Here is a 14,115-nt window from a genome sequence, read left to right on the forward strand (position 1 = left end):
ACAAATTGCACCTAGCCACCAGTGGTCATCATGCTCCCTCACTGCAAACCATGAGTGAACTCCACTGACAAGAAATGACATTTAGGGGGTAAACTGGGGATTGCCACTCTTGAGAACTGAGAAGGTGAGTGGGCCCATTTATTTAACCCCTTCTCTCCTTCCTTTCTTTCACCCTTATGCTTTAGTAGAAAGGCAACTCTTCATTGATGAAAAATATGAAAGCGGCTTTTTGATACCAATCATGATTGTTTGAACTGCTTTGGATGGAAACCTTTAAAAAATGACCCAAATGAAGGATCTGAAAACACTTGTCAGATGCAGTTTAGGTGCCTAATTTCTAATTTCTCACTTTTTCTCTTTCCTAGGTAATTTGCATTATATAAAACTTTAAAAATTTGGTTAATTTGGGATACATATTAACCGTGTGTGTGTGTGTGTGTGTGTGTGTGTGTGTAAATTACTTTTTCACTTGGCTTGCACAAATTTTATATAAATATATATTATAATAATATCTCCCAGATTTGTTTCAACACTCCTGCCTCTTCCTTTGTGTCTCAACTATTGCATGAAAACCTAGAGCTATTATCAAGCTAAACAGCTCCTATGTTGTGGTTACGTTATTACTTTGCATGCTGTTATGGACTTAGACAAACGAATTTTAACTTTACTTTTTTAAGTACTGCAGTAAGTACTGTACTTAACTGGTTGAAGACCTCTGAGAATTCTTTCCCCATTTCTATTATTCAGACTTGGAAAGAATGGAGTTATTGTTCTTGTCCCGTTAAGAGAAGACAAAGTATGGACCTTCATAAAAATTCAACAAGCCTTCCAGAACACCAACAAAGTAAGTGTACATAACAGTTTTAATGTGAATTTCTACAGATGGGTGAGGTAGTTCCTCTATCTAACTCAAACTTTTAGGCTTAATGACGTATAACATAGTGGGTACGTATTCTGGAAGTAATACTCTCAGGCAGTGCAAATTAACAAGACAAGTATGATGTAGATATTAAGAAGTTGGAGCTACTAACAAAAAAGAGAGGGAGAAGCCTGACTCAATGTTTATGTTGGAGACCATTGCTTCCTCTGCGTTTCTTCTGGTATTTATTCTTATGTTTGGTAGCTCTGTATAATGTCTTATTTCTACCAATTTTATTGACTTTGACGAAGCACAGACGGGGGGGGTTGCTTATTTGTTTGTTTTCCCATTTCTTAAATATTTTTCCTATATGCTATTACTATACATATTTTATTTCAATTTTTTAAGGATATATGCAGCAGCAGCAAAACTGTTTGAAATAACACTACAGTATCTCCACTTTCTTAAACTGCTACTTTAGCTGAACATAAATACCTGAATACATTCCAGTGACTTTTGGACTGGTCAACAGAGCAACAGATTGAAATCCAGTCACGTTTCACTTGCTTGAAAGAAAAATAACACACAAAGAAAGACCTGATCCGGCTTCAACCATGTGACCTAGTTTATGTTCCTGTTTCTTGTGGTACATCATATTAACTCTCACAGGATGTGTATTTTTGCAGAGGCTATTCTGGACGGCACACACTACGTTCTCATCGGCGTCTCTGCTCTGATCGCCCTCTTCACTGTTTTCTGTGGAATCCTGTGGATCAAAAAGTAAACTGAATCACAATATTCTCACACACAATCTATTAGATCTTTCATTTACCATCACTCCTGAAATACTCCCTTTCCTTGCGCAGTCTGGTATTTCACTTCCTTTGACCCATACAATTTGCCTCCAGAAGGCCTGGAGCAGAATCATGGTTAAGTGAGCGCAGAGCTTCTCCAAGTCTAAGTGAGGAGCCGCTACCCTGAATGTAACCATACTCAGGCTCGTCCACGAGATACCCAGCATGACTTTATCTGCTCCCCATGTAGTGTAGCTAGCTTTAGATCACTGTTGGCCTGGCTCGACCATGCTGTGAGCTGGCATGCAACAAAAGCCTAACATTTCACCGGGTGAAAGAACCAGGTTTGAGATCGCTGTTCCAGATCTCTGTGTTATTCCTTCTTGTCAGGTATCGAGATCTGAAGAAAACCATCCGGCAGCTGCAACAGGGTAGGACGCAGATCGCTCCTCCCCAGAATTCCTCTCCTCTATCTCCCGTTACCCCCCAGGACATGTTTGCGTTACCACCGTTAAGTAGCTCTACAGAGACGCACATTCAAAGACTGAAGAGCAGGCCAAGTTCCCGGGTACTGTGGAAATCATCACAACAGGTCTGGTGCGCCTAAAATCAATTACAAATCGACCCTTTACACAATAAAGTGTTGTTCAAGTAGAGAAATGTGCATGAAGATGAAAAGAGGTGCAAACAGACTGTATGAGCAAACGGTAACACGGAGGCACTGTGTCTTCAGAACCCCAGAGTCACGAAGGCAGATCTAAACTTTATTCAGCTAATCAAGGCTGGGAGAGAAGGCGTCTTCTACAAGGCAAAGATGATGCGGGGCACGTGCAAAGGCCACTCACTCGTCACCTGCAAAATCTCAAAAGAAGGTAAGAAATTCCCCAAATATTCTGCATATTGCACTGCACTGTGCGAGTCAGCATTCCCATGGATCCGGTCATACTTCGCTCTAGATAAGGAAAGCCACTAGTGTGCAATGCCTTATCAGCTGTTGGTTTAATTAGATGACGGTTTTTCTCGTCACCGCTAGATGTCACTCCCAAGCACATGCAGACGGAGGTGTGTATTATGAGAAAGCTAGCGTATCATAAGAACATTCTGCAGCTGCTTGAATGGAACACTACAGAGGGTAAGACCCCGAGATAACTTCATCTCCATTTCACTGTTAGGTGTGCCCAGGCAACACATTTATACAGTGAATATGAAGCACAGAATATTTTCAGTTTAAAAAATGTGTTACACACACATTGCTAATTCCCATTTGTAACACACTGCAGTTAAACTTTGCTTAGAAGTCTCTGTCGGATTTCTGGTGTGAGTGACTTGGTGTTCAGCACACCCAAAAGTAACACTGCATTAGTAGATGGAGAGATTATTAGGTGAAAGCATTTTTTCTGTCATTTCTGCCTCATGACTCTGTGCTACTGGCTACACTGACAGAACCCTTCTTGATGATTATGGAGTACGTGAGTTATGGGACCCTTCGCAGTTTCGTCCAGACCCACCAAGAGAATCTGAGCAATGACCCTGAGTTACAGAGTCTCTTCACCATCGCCTCCTACCACATCACCCTGGCCATGGAGCACCTGCGCTCCAAAATGGTATCACTTCCTGTGGCAAACGCCAGATCTCGGTGGTTACACTTGCGCTGCCTTTCTGCGTTTAGTATTTCCAATAAACGTGCAGATGTGGTGGGTGCTAAAAGAACGACATGCCCCATATTATGACCAGGATTCTTCGGTGCACTCCACAGGTGGTCCACTGCGACCTGGCCTTGCGGAATATTCTGGTGAGCCGTTTCCCATGGGAAATCAAGTTGGCAGAGTTTGGCCTGGCGAGGGACCTGACGTGTATGAGAAGCAGACGCAGCACCAGGAAGAAGAAGCACAGGGTTGGTAAACATTTAGAAGAACTGCACACCGTATTAAACTGTTAAAGCCTCTTCACATAAGTTAAATGTGGCCTTATCCTCTTAGGAGCGAGTGCCCTTGCGCTGGTACCCTCCCGAGTATTTCCGCAACAACTACTATTCCTTCAAAGGGGACGTGTGGGCCTTTGGTATTGTGCTTTGGGAAATGCAGACTTTTGGTGAGGCCTACTGACAAGTCTGGCCTTTTGCTAAAATCTCATTCAAATCTGCCAAATGTAGAGTAGAATAAAAATGGTAATTGTGCTATCCACAGGCAGCTTGCCCTACCCCGATTTGGATATGTCAGAGCAAGTGGTGTATCACATTTGTGCTGGCCACAGGAACACAGGGCCCGAGAGCTGCCGACCAGAGATGTAAGTGCACCTGCTCTCCTTATCTGGCCTTGAGTATGGGACTTCATGATCCCAAATATTGTTTTCCAAACTGGTTTCTGAATTGGCAGCTAGTAAACTATAAGGACTCTCCAGAGCTGCCAGTGGAAAAGCTGTGCTAACTGAGAGGACTCTGACATTTCCATGTTTTTTCACTTAGACTGCAGATCATGAAGGACTGCTGGATGGATCCTTACACTGCCAGACCGTCCTTTTCAGACCTGGTCAGAATCTTGGAGAAGGTCATTGAAAATGACTCGGTGGGTGAATGAATGGATTTATTTGTTTCCTTTCATTAGCCAGGGTGACCGTATTTTAATTTTAAAAAATGATGATGGCCGTAGTGTGAGGGAAGGTTGGTGGTTTGGCAGGACCTATAAAAATTTGTCAAAGCGATATAGAAACAGCTGCACCGTGTATGGCAACTATAGAATGCAAATGTCAACGCGAGAGAAGCCCGATCCTGGGCATCTTAGGCATTTTAGAAATCCTGGCCAGTCTCATTTTTTAGGTCCTAAAAAGAGGATTTATAATCCTCATACTATTGTCAGACACATGAGAGGTAAGATGCATGTCGGATAAGAGGCCGTCATCTGTCTTGCAGGACTATGTGGATGTTGAAACCCAAACACTGCTGGGTATGTCAGCAGATTAAATCTTCAACATCACGAGCAAGAATTGATCCAGCAAGATCTCAGAAGAACACTCGGTTCTTGTTGGACAGCAATGCAGTTTAAAGGACTGGAGCCCTACATCTTAAAGTGTAACAAAGGCTGAAGGCAGCCACCCTACCTGCCACTTGAAGCTAGGTCTGGCAGGAGGTAAACGTGAACTCTAACCACAGGACCAAAGAGCCAGCTCCCTGGCATAGCAGCCAGAGCACCCAATTAACCTTCCTAAGTGAGGATCTCCGTCACAAGAGACTTTCCCGCTTTATTCATATTTAATTTTACACGACATCCTGTCACAGACGTTAAACTTCCTCTTATTCAGTAATCAATGGGGTTTTCAGACTAAACTGGCTCCTTAAAACGAAGGTCAAACATCTGCCATCTGCTTTACTAACGCAAATCAAAGTTCAAACGAAAACCCGCCCCTATCCCGATCGACCGAGAGGCTCGTCCAATAGGAAGAGCGACACCAACACGTTATGCAACGTTGACTTTCACAGGTTTTTCCCCTTTGGTTTTGCCACTGCCTACCGAACTGCGGGATTTTCTTTTAGGGTCCATTTGATCGACTTGCATGCGTTTGTTTTCTTCACTAAAATGTTCCTTCGGACCTTAGAAATAACATTCCTCATCTATTTTGCGTCGCACATTCCCATTACTCTCTTCATTGATCTTCAAGCACTGCTGCCTGAACAAGCGTATCCCCAAGCAGTAAGTTCTCACTTGTGAAGTTACCTTATTTTTTCGATCTGATACCAACATCGCTCATGTGAACCACCGCGCCTTCGTTATGGTTCCTTCTGTGCTCCTTTGTACTGCAGCTGAAAGACTTACTGCAGTGGTATGCTGCCGAGTTTAAAGATCCGATGGTGCTGGACCCGCCTGTCTGGTTTAGATCTTTCATATTCTGCGAAGCACTAGTTCAGTTACCTTTCTTTCCTGTGGCGGCGTATGCGTTCCTGAAAGGTCAGTCGGTAACACATGGACAAGCAATAATTACACGGCTGCTCTCCAGCGTGCGTGTTTAAGAGCCCTATTCCCCTTCTTTTCGCCACTGTTTTGGATCTAGGCAACTGCAGGTGGATCAGGACTCCGGCAGTTGTGTACTCCGCCCATGTGACCACCACTCTGCTCCCCATCCTGAGTCACATCTTATTCCACAACTTCCCACAGACGCACCACGCAGGTCCACAGACGTTAAAGGAGCGTTTAACCCTGGCCTCGGTTTACTCGCCGTACCTCGTAGTTCCGATCATGCTGCTACTCACCATGCTCTTTAGCTCAGCATATAGCTCCTCTCCTCCGACGGGGAAAGCTTCATCAAAGGCCAAGAAACAGAAATAGATGCTTTTATTTCCAATTCTATCGTTCATTTACTGTCAGTTCCACACAGTGCAGTTTTGTTAGAGTAACATCTTGTAACACAAAAGATGCAACAGTTTCTTTACTGTGTCTTCTGAAGTTAAACAATCTTATGAAACCAATGTTTTTAAGTGAGACAGAATTGAGTGGTTCTGAAACGTTTATGGAAAACTTACTATAATTAATTTAACTTGATCACTTAATTTCTATTAGTTCTTAGAACTGTGATAAAACACCACCATGTTGTGCTGTCCACCCCAGAATGCAGTTTGATTTATAAGATGAAGACTTGCATGTGCAAAATATTTTTATTCAAATATATATCAGCTTTACAAGATGCTTGTAAAAGTAATGTTGGTTGATATGCAAGATCTAAATAATGTAAAACAATAAATTAAGGATCTGTTTGGTTTTAGGGTTTCTGAACTTCTGATGCACCTCTTTGTTGTGGTCCCATGAACAGAATCAAGAATATCAGGATAAAGAATGAGCACAATTTAAAAAAAACATTTTCAAATCAAAGAACAAATATACAGAAAACATCTTAAGGATGCAATTATTTACAGTAAGAAGCAAATACTGTATTGTAGCAAAAGATACTGAATCAAATTTACATTTCTATTTATAAATAGTATAAATATCTTCATTTCTATATAAATAATTTTCAATTTTTTTTTGACACAAAAGTAAAGATGTTACATGTATGTTACACACACAACCCCTGAACTGACCTTGACAGAGAATGCAGTTTGTGGTTTAAATAGAAAAAATGAGTAGGTAGAGGTTGGGAGGATACCTGTTAATGCCATGTAAAGAATTAAATGACCTGTCTGAATCAGTCCTTTGAGGAACACGCTGTGAGTCAACCACACATCTTCTATCCACTTGACAAGTGCTCACTTCTGCAATATAAACTGGTCAATGAATTCATTCTGCTCTGCCTCCACTTTGCAAAGAGCTTCATATTCAATTCGATACCTGTCAAAGAGCAGAGAATGTTTAAATAGGAAAATATGGTTAATGGACAGGCACAGAACAGTAATTATGGATCCTTCTGGACAAATAAGAATCCAGACAATGCGGAGGCCACACCTTTCCAGCTGCATCTTCTTCTCAGCAATTAGAGCCTGGAGTTGCTGTTGCTGGGCTTCCCGTTGTTTTGCAACAGACTTCAGCAGGTTTCTGGCACCTATGGCCTGTAAAATGATTAACAACATGTCACAACGATTTAGAGTCATTTTAAATGTGTTTACAGTACATACCTTCATCTTCTCTTTTTCTGCTTCCTTGGCCAATTCATCCACCATTTCAATGAGTCCACCCACTATCTTCTGAAACTGGCCAATTTCTATTTTCAGAAAAGTGATATTAAAAGTAATTTGATCACTGTCTTAATGGGAACAAACTATTTGCTCAAACATAATCAAACTTGCCATAATTAAATGTGCTTGAGTACAATTTAAAATGTTTGCTGAAAATCTTTTTTTTTTTTTCAGCTCACCCTACATCATAGACATATTTACAGAGTATGACCACCAAACGTACTGTCAACAAAGTCCTTGCATTCTTCTTTGAGCTCTGTGGTCTTCTGGCCAACATCAGGTTCAAGGATCCGTAACTTGTTGAGTTCATCATAATGAAGCCCAGCTTCTGCCAGTGGATCTTTAGCCATGACCGGGGTCAATACCTAGTTTGGTTGAGTCGCAGAGCACCACATGAAAACCACAAGTGGTTTCAATTTAACTAAATATATATAAAAATGGTTCCGATGTGACAACTAATGAGAACAAAGCTCTCTTGATTTTGGGACTGATTACGAAGCTAGCAACTAGCGTAAAAGCTACAAAGAATCCTAACTGAAGAATAACAAAAGTACACCAACTTTTCCAATAAACTTGCGATACAGAAGGCGTTCAGCTGGAGTTATGGTTGGTTGAACAGCAGGAATATGGCACCCATGGCTTGTTAACTAGAGATATGCTGTAGTTTGCTAGCTTCCTAACTACAAATGTTTATTTGTGGTATAAAAAACGAATCTAGATAACTAATGTTAGCAAGCTGACGGCAGAAACCGTTAACCAGCTAATTTGCAGTTCACTTGGCATTTATTTTAACTTATACCGCTATATTCGCTCACTAGGTAATTAACGCTACCTACGAAACGCCATCAGGAAACAACTGATACGCTAGCTAGCTGGATCCCTTGCTAGGCCACCAAAGCGGAAGCTAATAAAGTAACGAATAATTATAAGCTATTTGGAATATTAAACACTATTATTTAAATAAAGAAAATCGATCGGTTCAGAAAGTTACTTGTTAAGGCAAACAGAGGGATAAGAAATTCTCACCTAAATAGTAGCTAGCTAGCGTTAGCTAACTGTTTACTCTCCTTCCCAATTCACTTGGTTATGTGGCACAGACGCTCCTACCGACTTAGCTCCACCCCTCTGTTGCCAGGGTGACGGTCGGTTCGTTTCATTCATAAACTCGATGTCGGGGTGGACAAAATTCAAAATACTGACTCAAGTTTTGACTCCGTGCATTCAGGCGCGCAACGAATTTCCTAATGTGGGCATCATCCGTCATAGTAATGTTTATGCAGCTATCGAAAGCTAAATTTTAAAGTACAATTTTTCTGTGTAATCATTTTTGAAGTATTACCCCCTCTAACCTGCCCAATGTTTGAAGCGAGGACGTTCGCCAGGCGTCCCTGTCAACTTTATGTGGATATTTATTTTGTTGTAGAGCATTGTTTAACTTCCGGTCATTTGGAAATCAGCATTTAAAAAATTTACTCAGTTATTTAAATCAACAATACAGGGCTTAACGAATAAAAGGTGGACAGCTACGTGGATATGATAAAACAAAAATAAATTTAAATAAATCCCTACTAACAAAATGAATAAACAAATAACCTAAAATACATAACCTACATTCCTCAGCGTGGTGTTTTAATAATTTTATTCAGCTAAAGGTACGTCCTAGTAGCTTTCTTGTTCTGTGTTGTTTGCAACATGGTTTCGTAATTGCTTTGGGGTTTTTTGCTCGCTATAAAACAGTCTCAAATTTCTAACTAATGTCAGTATCCCGCCTTTGTGAAGATCTGTAAATCATAGCCAGGTATAACGTTTTGGTTTTACTGCTCGTAACCCTGTAAGACCAGCGAGACGAGCAGCAAACGCGTAAGGGCCAGTAAAGAAAGGGCAGCCTTTTAAGTGTGGAAGTGTTTGATAATACACATATTAACTGTTTTTGTCAGATGTTAAGTAAGTATAATCCTATGTATGCTTTTGAACATTGTACAAACATTAATCACACTTCCTGAATTTCTGAATTTATCAGTCAACCAGATAGCTAACTGGCTAAACCACCCAGTCAGGCATCGCTAGTTAACGCTTAGCTTGCTAGCAAGAACTATCCGACTCGTTATCAAACTTATTTCGAAGAAAAAACGAAAGATAATTCGCATGTGTGAATTTAATTGTTTTGTTTTGTGTCGCTATCTAGAGCTTACGACGTCTGTCCTTGCAAGATTCGGGTACGATAGCTAACGTAGCTAAGCTAAGCTAGTTATCTTATTGGCTTCGTGATAACGTTATTTGCACAGACTCGAGTGGGTGCTAGGTTGTCATACATTTTTTCAGTTATAAAATTGTCGGGAAAATAATGATTTAAAACGTGACCTCTTCCAAAATTACATGCCTGACATATTACATTGTCATGTGTGTGGCGCCCAGTGTGTTGACAAAGCGTGACCCCTAACTGCTAGTGGGGTAGCAGGCGAAAAAAAAAAGAGTGTAACGCGTCTTCATCGCATTTCCCACTCATGAAGGACGTGCCTTTCCAGACCGGAGATTATGAGGTTTACAGAAATGTAATTTATTGTGGATTACATGTTTGTTAAGCCTGATAACAGCAGCAGCAACAACAAAAAAGCCAGAAACCACATGTAACCACCAAACAGTGTCAAACTTAGGTCACCCGGTGTTATAAACCTTTAAGTAAACGGGCCCAATAGGCCAAATGGCTTATTTATATAGTAGTGCCTAGTTTACCCAGCATTGTGATTATATATGAATGAAGCTGAATTGGTTCATTTCCAGGACACCATCTTAGTTCCATTCTTGACATTAACAACTGTTGTTTCTCACCAAATAGTTGGTGTTGGAATTAGCATATTGAGGACACAGATGCACACTTAACATGAGTAGGATTTGAATGCTAAGGTTGTTTTGGTTTTAATGATCCCAGGCAATGTTATTGCAGGTATTTGCATTGTTGGGAAGTATGCCTTTGTCAACCCAGTCCCAATCAGAGAGTGATGAGTACATTCTAGTAGCTAGTTTGGATAATGCAAGGAATCTCTCCAACATCCTGAAAGCGATATCCTTCAAAGACCATGCAATATTTAATGCAACACAGAATGGTTTAAAAGTTACTGTAGAAGATTCCAAATGTCTTCAAGCGAATGCATTCATTCAGGTTGGTTTTCTAAGTATAACATTTAGAAATATTGTCAACTCTGAAAAACTGCTTATTATTTGAATGCTGCTTTATTTTCTCGTCTTGTAGGCAGACATATTTCAGGAGTTCACAATCAGACAGGATGTAATTGGGTTTCAGGTAAACCTTACCGTCCTTCTGGATTGCCTCACCATCTTTGGGGGGAGTACAGTTCCAGGCAAGTATCACAGGTAACTTTGATGCGCTTTAATAATGCACCCTCTGTGCTGGCTAAAACTTGTGCTTGTGGAGTACATGACTTCGTATCATGCTACAGTATAATTACTGCAACAGCACAGTAAACTATAGCAGATTAGAATCCTACACTAAATGGAGTTTGTGTGTGTTACTTGGTGGGGAGATCATGCATTTCTTCTGTACTATTAAGGAGTGAGCACAGCCCTGAGAATGTGCTACATTGGCTATGGCTACCCACTAACCTTGTTCCTGGAAGAGGCAGGAGTTGTTACTGTATGCAAGATTAACACCCAGGAACCCGAGGAACCTCTGGACTTTGATTTTTGTAGCACCAACGTCACCAACAAAGTGATACTTCAGTCAGACAGCCTGAAGGAGGCTTTTTCAGAACTGGATATGACCAGTGAAGTCCTGCAGTTAACGATGTCACCAAGTCATCCCTATTTCAGGTGCATAGTGTAATATTACAATGTGGGTAATGTCAATATTAATGCTTACCTGTGTCCAGATGTCCAGGTAATAAATATTACTTAGACATGTTGGGCCACTGGATGTTATCAGCTCTTGGCATGGGGAGAAAGAGCTTCCTGAAAATGCAAGACAATTGCAAGTCAATTTATCACAGTAGGTCATGTAACCATAGTTAAGGGGATAAACCATGTTTTAACTTTCTTAGTGAACACTGTCACGTTCACATATTGCCAGATTTGTCACTGTTCTCACATAACGCTGAACCAAAGCCATTGTATGTGATAAAGCCACTTTATCACATACAACATTCTTGCAGCACTGTGTTATGTCTGCAATATTTTAAGATCTATTTTAACCTTTGCAGACGTTCTCAAAGGTCTGATTCCATGTTTTGTAATTGTTGTGTTAATCAAATTGTACTTTTCATTGTGTTACAAATGGTTTATTACAATAGTTTTTCAAGTGTAAAGATTTTTATGGATACTAATAACCTTTATGGAATGCTTTACTCTTCTTTATTTTCTTTCCAGATTGTCCACATTTGGAAATTCTGGAAATGCTCATTATGATTACCCCAAAGACTCTGACATGATGGAGCTGTTCCAATGCACTAAGACACAGAAAAACAGGTAGGATGAACTGAGAACGCAAAAAGCATTCTAAGCTAGTAGACTGAGGTGTGTTGCATTTTTAAATGCAAACTCGAGGAGGCAAATACAATGTAAATGACAGAGAGGGTAGTCTAAATGTCACTGTTGAAGGTGACTGACTGACTGGTGTAAAGCAAGGGCTTTGGTGTATTCAGATATATATTGGACCCTATTGTTTTTACATAGTTCTAAGAATGTAATGTAACCAAACGACCTACTGAAAAACCTACTAGACTACTTTGTGTAACCACTGGATGATATGAGGTTCTTTGGTCTTCTGTTAACCTTTAACACAGGTACAAGATGTCACTGCTAAAGCCGTCCACCAAAGCTTTGGGTCTGTCCTGTAAGGTGTCTGTGAGGACAGACAGTCGAGGTTTTCTTTCCTTGCAGTATCTTGTACGGAATGATGATGGACAGATTTGTTTTGTTGAATACTACTGCTGCCCAGACGAAGAGGTTGATGAAGAATAGACTGACGACAGCGCATTATTGAATTCCTGTTAAAATCTTTCTTTTACCCTGAACATGTGAATTTTAGCTCGCCCCCTGGATTATTGATTTCTTTTTTGTTATTTGTTAGTTATACCACATTTGTTGTACCACATTTCTAGTAATGTAAAATTTCTGAGTTGTCTGATTTGCTCTATGCTATACTCCTGGACTTTGTAAATCTGCTATATCAGTATAAATCTGCTACAGCAATTCCCTAATAGGGAACTTTCTTATATAGCTAATATGATATGACTGTAAATTACTGTGTAATATACAGTTAAAATGACTAAAGTTTTGTCTGTTTTCATTTAAGAAAGTCAGCTGTTATTGAAACATTTCTTGGGGTGTCAGGGCGTATGATTGTAAAATATTAAAATAGGTTAACATCAAACTAGGTGTTTTCAATAAGATCTATTAAAACTACACTAAAATAAATTTTAACTAAAAACTCAATGAACACTGTTAAATCTGTATCCTTTAAAGAAGCACACTAACATTCTTAATGTATTTTTGATGCATTAATAACACTAATGAATAAGAAATAAATGTTTAGCAGCATCTGGGCATTTGAAACATCAATTAGACTGTGTCTTCTGTGGAACACCTGTTAGCCATGGTGAATGTACTGCTGACATCTTCATTCAGGCTGAAATGGATGTATTAAGATTTCTGTCATAAAGGAGCATATGGGTTCAAGTGGAGGTTTCAAGGAATTATTCAACTCGTCCTCATTCTTTAGTGTAGCATAGTTAATGTGAAGAATCATGTTTGGGGGAAAAAAAAATTTCTCCCGCCATATTGGAGTAGTTGTACCATTCATGCCAATTACATCATGAATACAGTGCTGAACATCTATGAGTCTAATTTGACATGTATTATGATTGTCTTCCACAGTTTACCAATTTCCTTTTCATTCTCAGTGATCAAACGAGTGCCTGATCCAGATACAGGGATAGAATTTTTTGGCGCTAAGAAGCTTCAAGCAATTAGTTAAAAATATTTGAAGTTATGAACCACTACATGAACCATCAACCAACATTTAATACATTTACCTACTGCTGTGCTTTTCTTCCCTCCACAGCTTTGTTCAGTATTTATTATATTTATATAGTAGAATTGATTGGTTTATGCAGTTATTTGTTTTTAATGGCGATTTAGAGGTGGACTGTCTGCCACTGCCCCGTGTGCGGTCCATAACTCGAGGAGGAGACGTCAGCATGTCTGTGGCCGCCAGAGGGCAGCAACGCCGCACGACTGCCCTCTTTTTACGGACTATAAAAAGTTCGCTTTATACCACATATCATAAAACAGTATTTATTGTATTTGCGTTCAGAGTTTGTGTACATTCTATTACTAACCGATAAGCACTGTGTGGTGTAGATTTCCAGGAGATCAATGTCTGGAGTGCAAGATGAAATGTGAATTTTCCAAAGCGACCCGGTGCAGACTGCAGCCGCGCTACCAATCCCGCGGCCGCCTGCAACTGTGGAGGCGACACTGTTTCCGGGCAGAGGAGTCTTCGGCTGCAGGTGGGAAACACCAGTGCCATGTTCCCTCTCCGGTTCTGCTAATGGTGTGTCCATCTGCCTTACTAATGTAGGTCTACAAATGTGTTATATAGGCTGAAAGGTTTGGGGAGGATATGGTTGAAATGAGTCGGGGTCATCGGTGCAGGGATCAGTCATACAGTTATTCATAATATGGGAAGATTACAATCATAGAGTAGATATGTGGAATAAAGTAGTGGGGAAAAAACCTATTCCAACTGGTGTTTCAAACGTAGCCTTTTGAGAGGCTCTGAAGCAATT

At 40.3% G+C, this 14,115-nt stretch overlaps 4 protein-coding genes across 12 annotated transcripts; 3 read left to right on the plus strand and 1 right to left on the minus strand.

The window, feature by feature from the left end:
- Window positions 1–36: 36 nt before the first annotated feature.
- si:ch211-167j9.5 (tyrosine kinase receptor Cad96Ca) lies at window positions 37–4,978 on the plus strand. 2 transcript variants are annotated; one of them, XM_026997739.2, is made up of 12 exons: window positions 37–124; window positions 748–844; window positions 1,546–1,639; window positions 2,044–2,245; window positions 2,387–2,525; window positions 2,687–2,785; window positions 3,097–3,257; window positions 3,410–3,547; window positions 3,633–3,744; window positions 3,840–3,939; window positions 4,118–4,217; window positions 4,562–4,978. In XM_026997739.2, exons 2-12 carry the CDS (start codon window positions 799–801, stop codon window positions 4,610–4,612), a joined length of 1,242 nt encoding a protein of 413 aa, XP_026853540.2. In that variant the 5' UTR covers window positions 37–124; window positions 748–798; the 3' UTR covers window positions 4,613–4,978. The 2 variants fall into 2 exon arrangements, with proteins under 2 accessions (XP_026853540.2, XP_026853539.2); XM_026997738.2 differs by lacking the exons at window positions 37–124; window positions 748–844 and having other exon boundaries at window positions 1,298–1,639.
- A 141-nt stretch (window positions 4,979–5,119) lies between these two features.
- Window positions 5,120–6,403, plus strand: tmem97 (transmembrane protein 97). The gene is made up of 3 exons (XM_026997740.2): window positions 5,120–5,339; window positions 5,450–5,594; window positions 5,698–6,403. Exons 1-3 carry the CDS (start codon window positions 5,226–5,228, stop codon window positions 5,970–5,972), a joined length of 534 nt encoding a protein of 177 aa, XP_026853541.1. The 5' UTR covers window positions 5,120–5,225; the 3' UTR covers window positions 5,973–6,403.
- On the minus strand, window positions 6,280–8,414 carry ift20 (intraflagellar transport 20 homolog (Chlamydomonas)). 4 transcript variants are annotated; one of them, XM_026997744.2, is made up of 5 exons: window positions 8,339–8,414; window positions 7,536–7,677; window positions 7,253–7,338; window positions 7,083–7,186; window positions 6,280–6,968 (listed from the first exon to the last, which is right to left on the minus strand). In XM_026997744.2, exons 2-5 carry the CDS (start codon window positions 7,660–7,662, stop codon window positions 6,887–6,889), a joined length of 399 nt encoding a protein of 132 aa, XP_026853545.1. In that variant the 5' UTR covers window positions 7,663–7,677; window positions 8,339–8,414; the 3' UTR covers window positions 6,280–6,886. The 4 variants fall into 4 exon arrangements, with proteins under 4 accessions (XP_026853545.1, XP_026853544.1, XP_026853542.1 ...); XM_026997743.2 differs by having other exon boundaries at window positions 6,280–6,892; window positions 7,083–7,338; XM_026997741.2 differs by having other exon boundaries at window positions 7,083–7,338.
- Window positions 8,415–8,757: 343 nt separating this feature from the next.
- On the plus strand, window positions 8,758–12,760 carry rad1 (RAD1 homolog (S. pombe)). 5 transcript variants are annotated; one of them, XM_026997647.2, is made up of 6 exons: window positions 8,758–8,964; window positions 10,257–10,472; window positions 10,563–10,671; window positions 10,882–11,140; window positions 11,693–11,791; window positions 12,109–12,760. In XM_026997647.2, the coding sequence occupies exons 2-6, from the start codon at window positions 10,278–10,280 to the stop codon at window positions 12,284–12,286; spliced, it is 840 nt and encodes a 279-aa protein (XP_026853448.2). In that variant the 5' UTR covers window positions 8,758–8,964; window positions 10,257–10,277; the 3' UTR covers window positions 12,287–12,760. The 5 variants fall into 5 exon arrangements, with proteins under 5 accessions (XP_026853448.2, XP_026853446.2, XP_026853447.2 ...); XM_026997645.2 differs by lacking the exon at window positions 8,758–8,964 and adding an exon at window positions 9,022–9,256 and having other exon boundaries at window positions 10,242–10,472; XM_026997646.2 differs by lacking the exon at window positions 8,758–8,964 and adding an exon at window positions 9,024–9,256.
- The last annotated feature ends 1,355 nt before the right edge of the window (window positions 12,761–14,115 follow it).

Source organism: Electrophorus electricus, chromosome 15 (genome assembly GCF_013358815.1).
Source record: "Electrophorus electricus isolate fEleEle1 chromosome 15, fEleEle1.pri, whole genome shotgun sequence".
NCBI classification, from domain to species: domain Eukaryota; kingdom Metazoa; phylum Chordata; class Actinopteri; order Gymnotiformes; family Gymnotidae; genus Electrophorus; species Electrophorus electricus.

Coding starts and splice junctions, on each gene's coding strand:
- rad1 (XM_026997645.2), top strand. CDS start 10,245: ATGTTATTGCAGGTATTTGCATTGTTGGGAAGTATGCCTTTGTCAACC. Junction 10,672..10,881: donor TGGGGGGAGTACAGTTCCAG/GCAAGTATCACA, acceptor TGTACTATTAAG/GAGTGAGCACAGCCCTGAGA. Junction 11,141..11,692: donor CCAAGTCATCCCTATTTCAG/GTGCATAGTGTA, acceptor TTTTCTTTCCAG/ATTGTCCACATTTGGAAATT.
- ift20 (XM_026997741.2), bottom strand. CDS start 7,662: ATGGCTAAAGATCCACTGGCAGAAGCTGGGCTTCATTATGATGAACTC. Junction 7,339..7,535: donor ATGCAAGGACTTTGTTGACA/GTACGTTTGGTG, acceptor TTCTGAAAATAG/AAATTGGCCAGTTTCAGAAG. Junction 6,969..7,082: donor AAGAAGATGCAGCTGGAAAG/GTGTGGCCTCCG, acceptor GCTCTTTGACAG/GTATCGAATTGAATATGAAG.
- tmem97 (XM_026997740.2), top strand. CDS start 5,226: ATGTTCCTTCGGACCTTAGAAATAACATTCCTCATCTATTTTGCGTCG. Junction 5,340..5,449: donor AACAAGCGTATCCCCAAGCA/GTAAGTTCTCAC, acceptor TTTGTACTGCAG/CTGAAAGACTTACTGCAGTG. Junction 5,595..5,697: donor GGCGTATGCGTTCCTGAAAG/GTCAGTCGGTAA, acceptor TTTTGGATCTAG/GCAACTGCAGGTGGATCAGG.
- si:ch211-167j9.5 (XM_026997738.2), top strand. CDS start 1,488: ATGTTCCTGTTTCTTGTGGTACATCATATTAACTCTCACAGGATGTGT. Junction 1,640..2,043: donor GGAATCCTGTGGATCAAAAA/GTAAACTGAATC, acceptor CCTTCTTGTCAG/GTATCGAGATCTGAAGAAAA. Junction 3,745..3,839: donor TTGGGAAATGCAGACTTTTG/GTGAGGCCTACT, acceptor TGCTATCCACAG/GCAGCTTGCCCTACCCCGAT.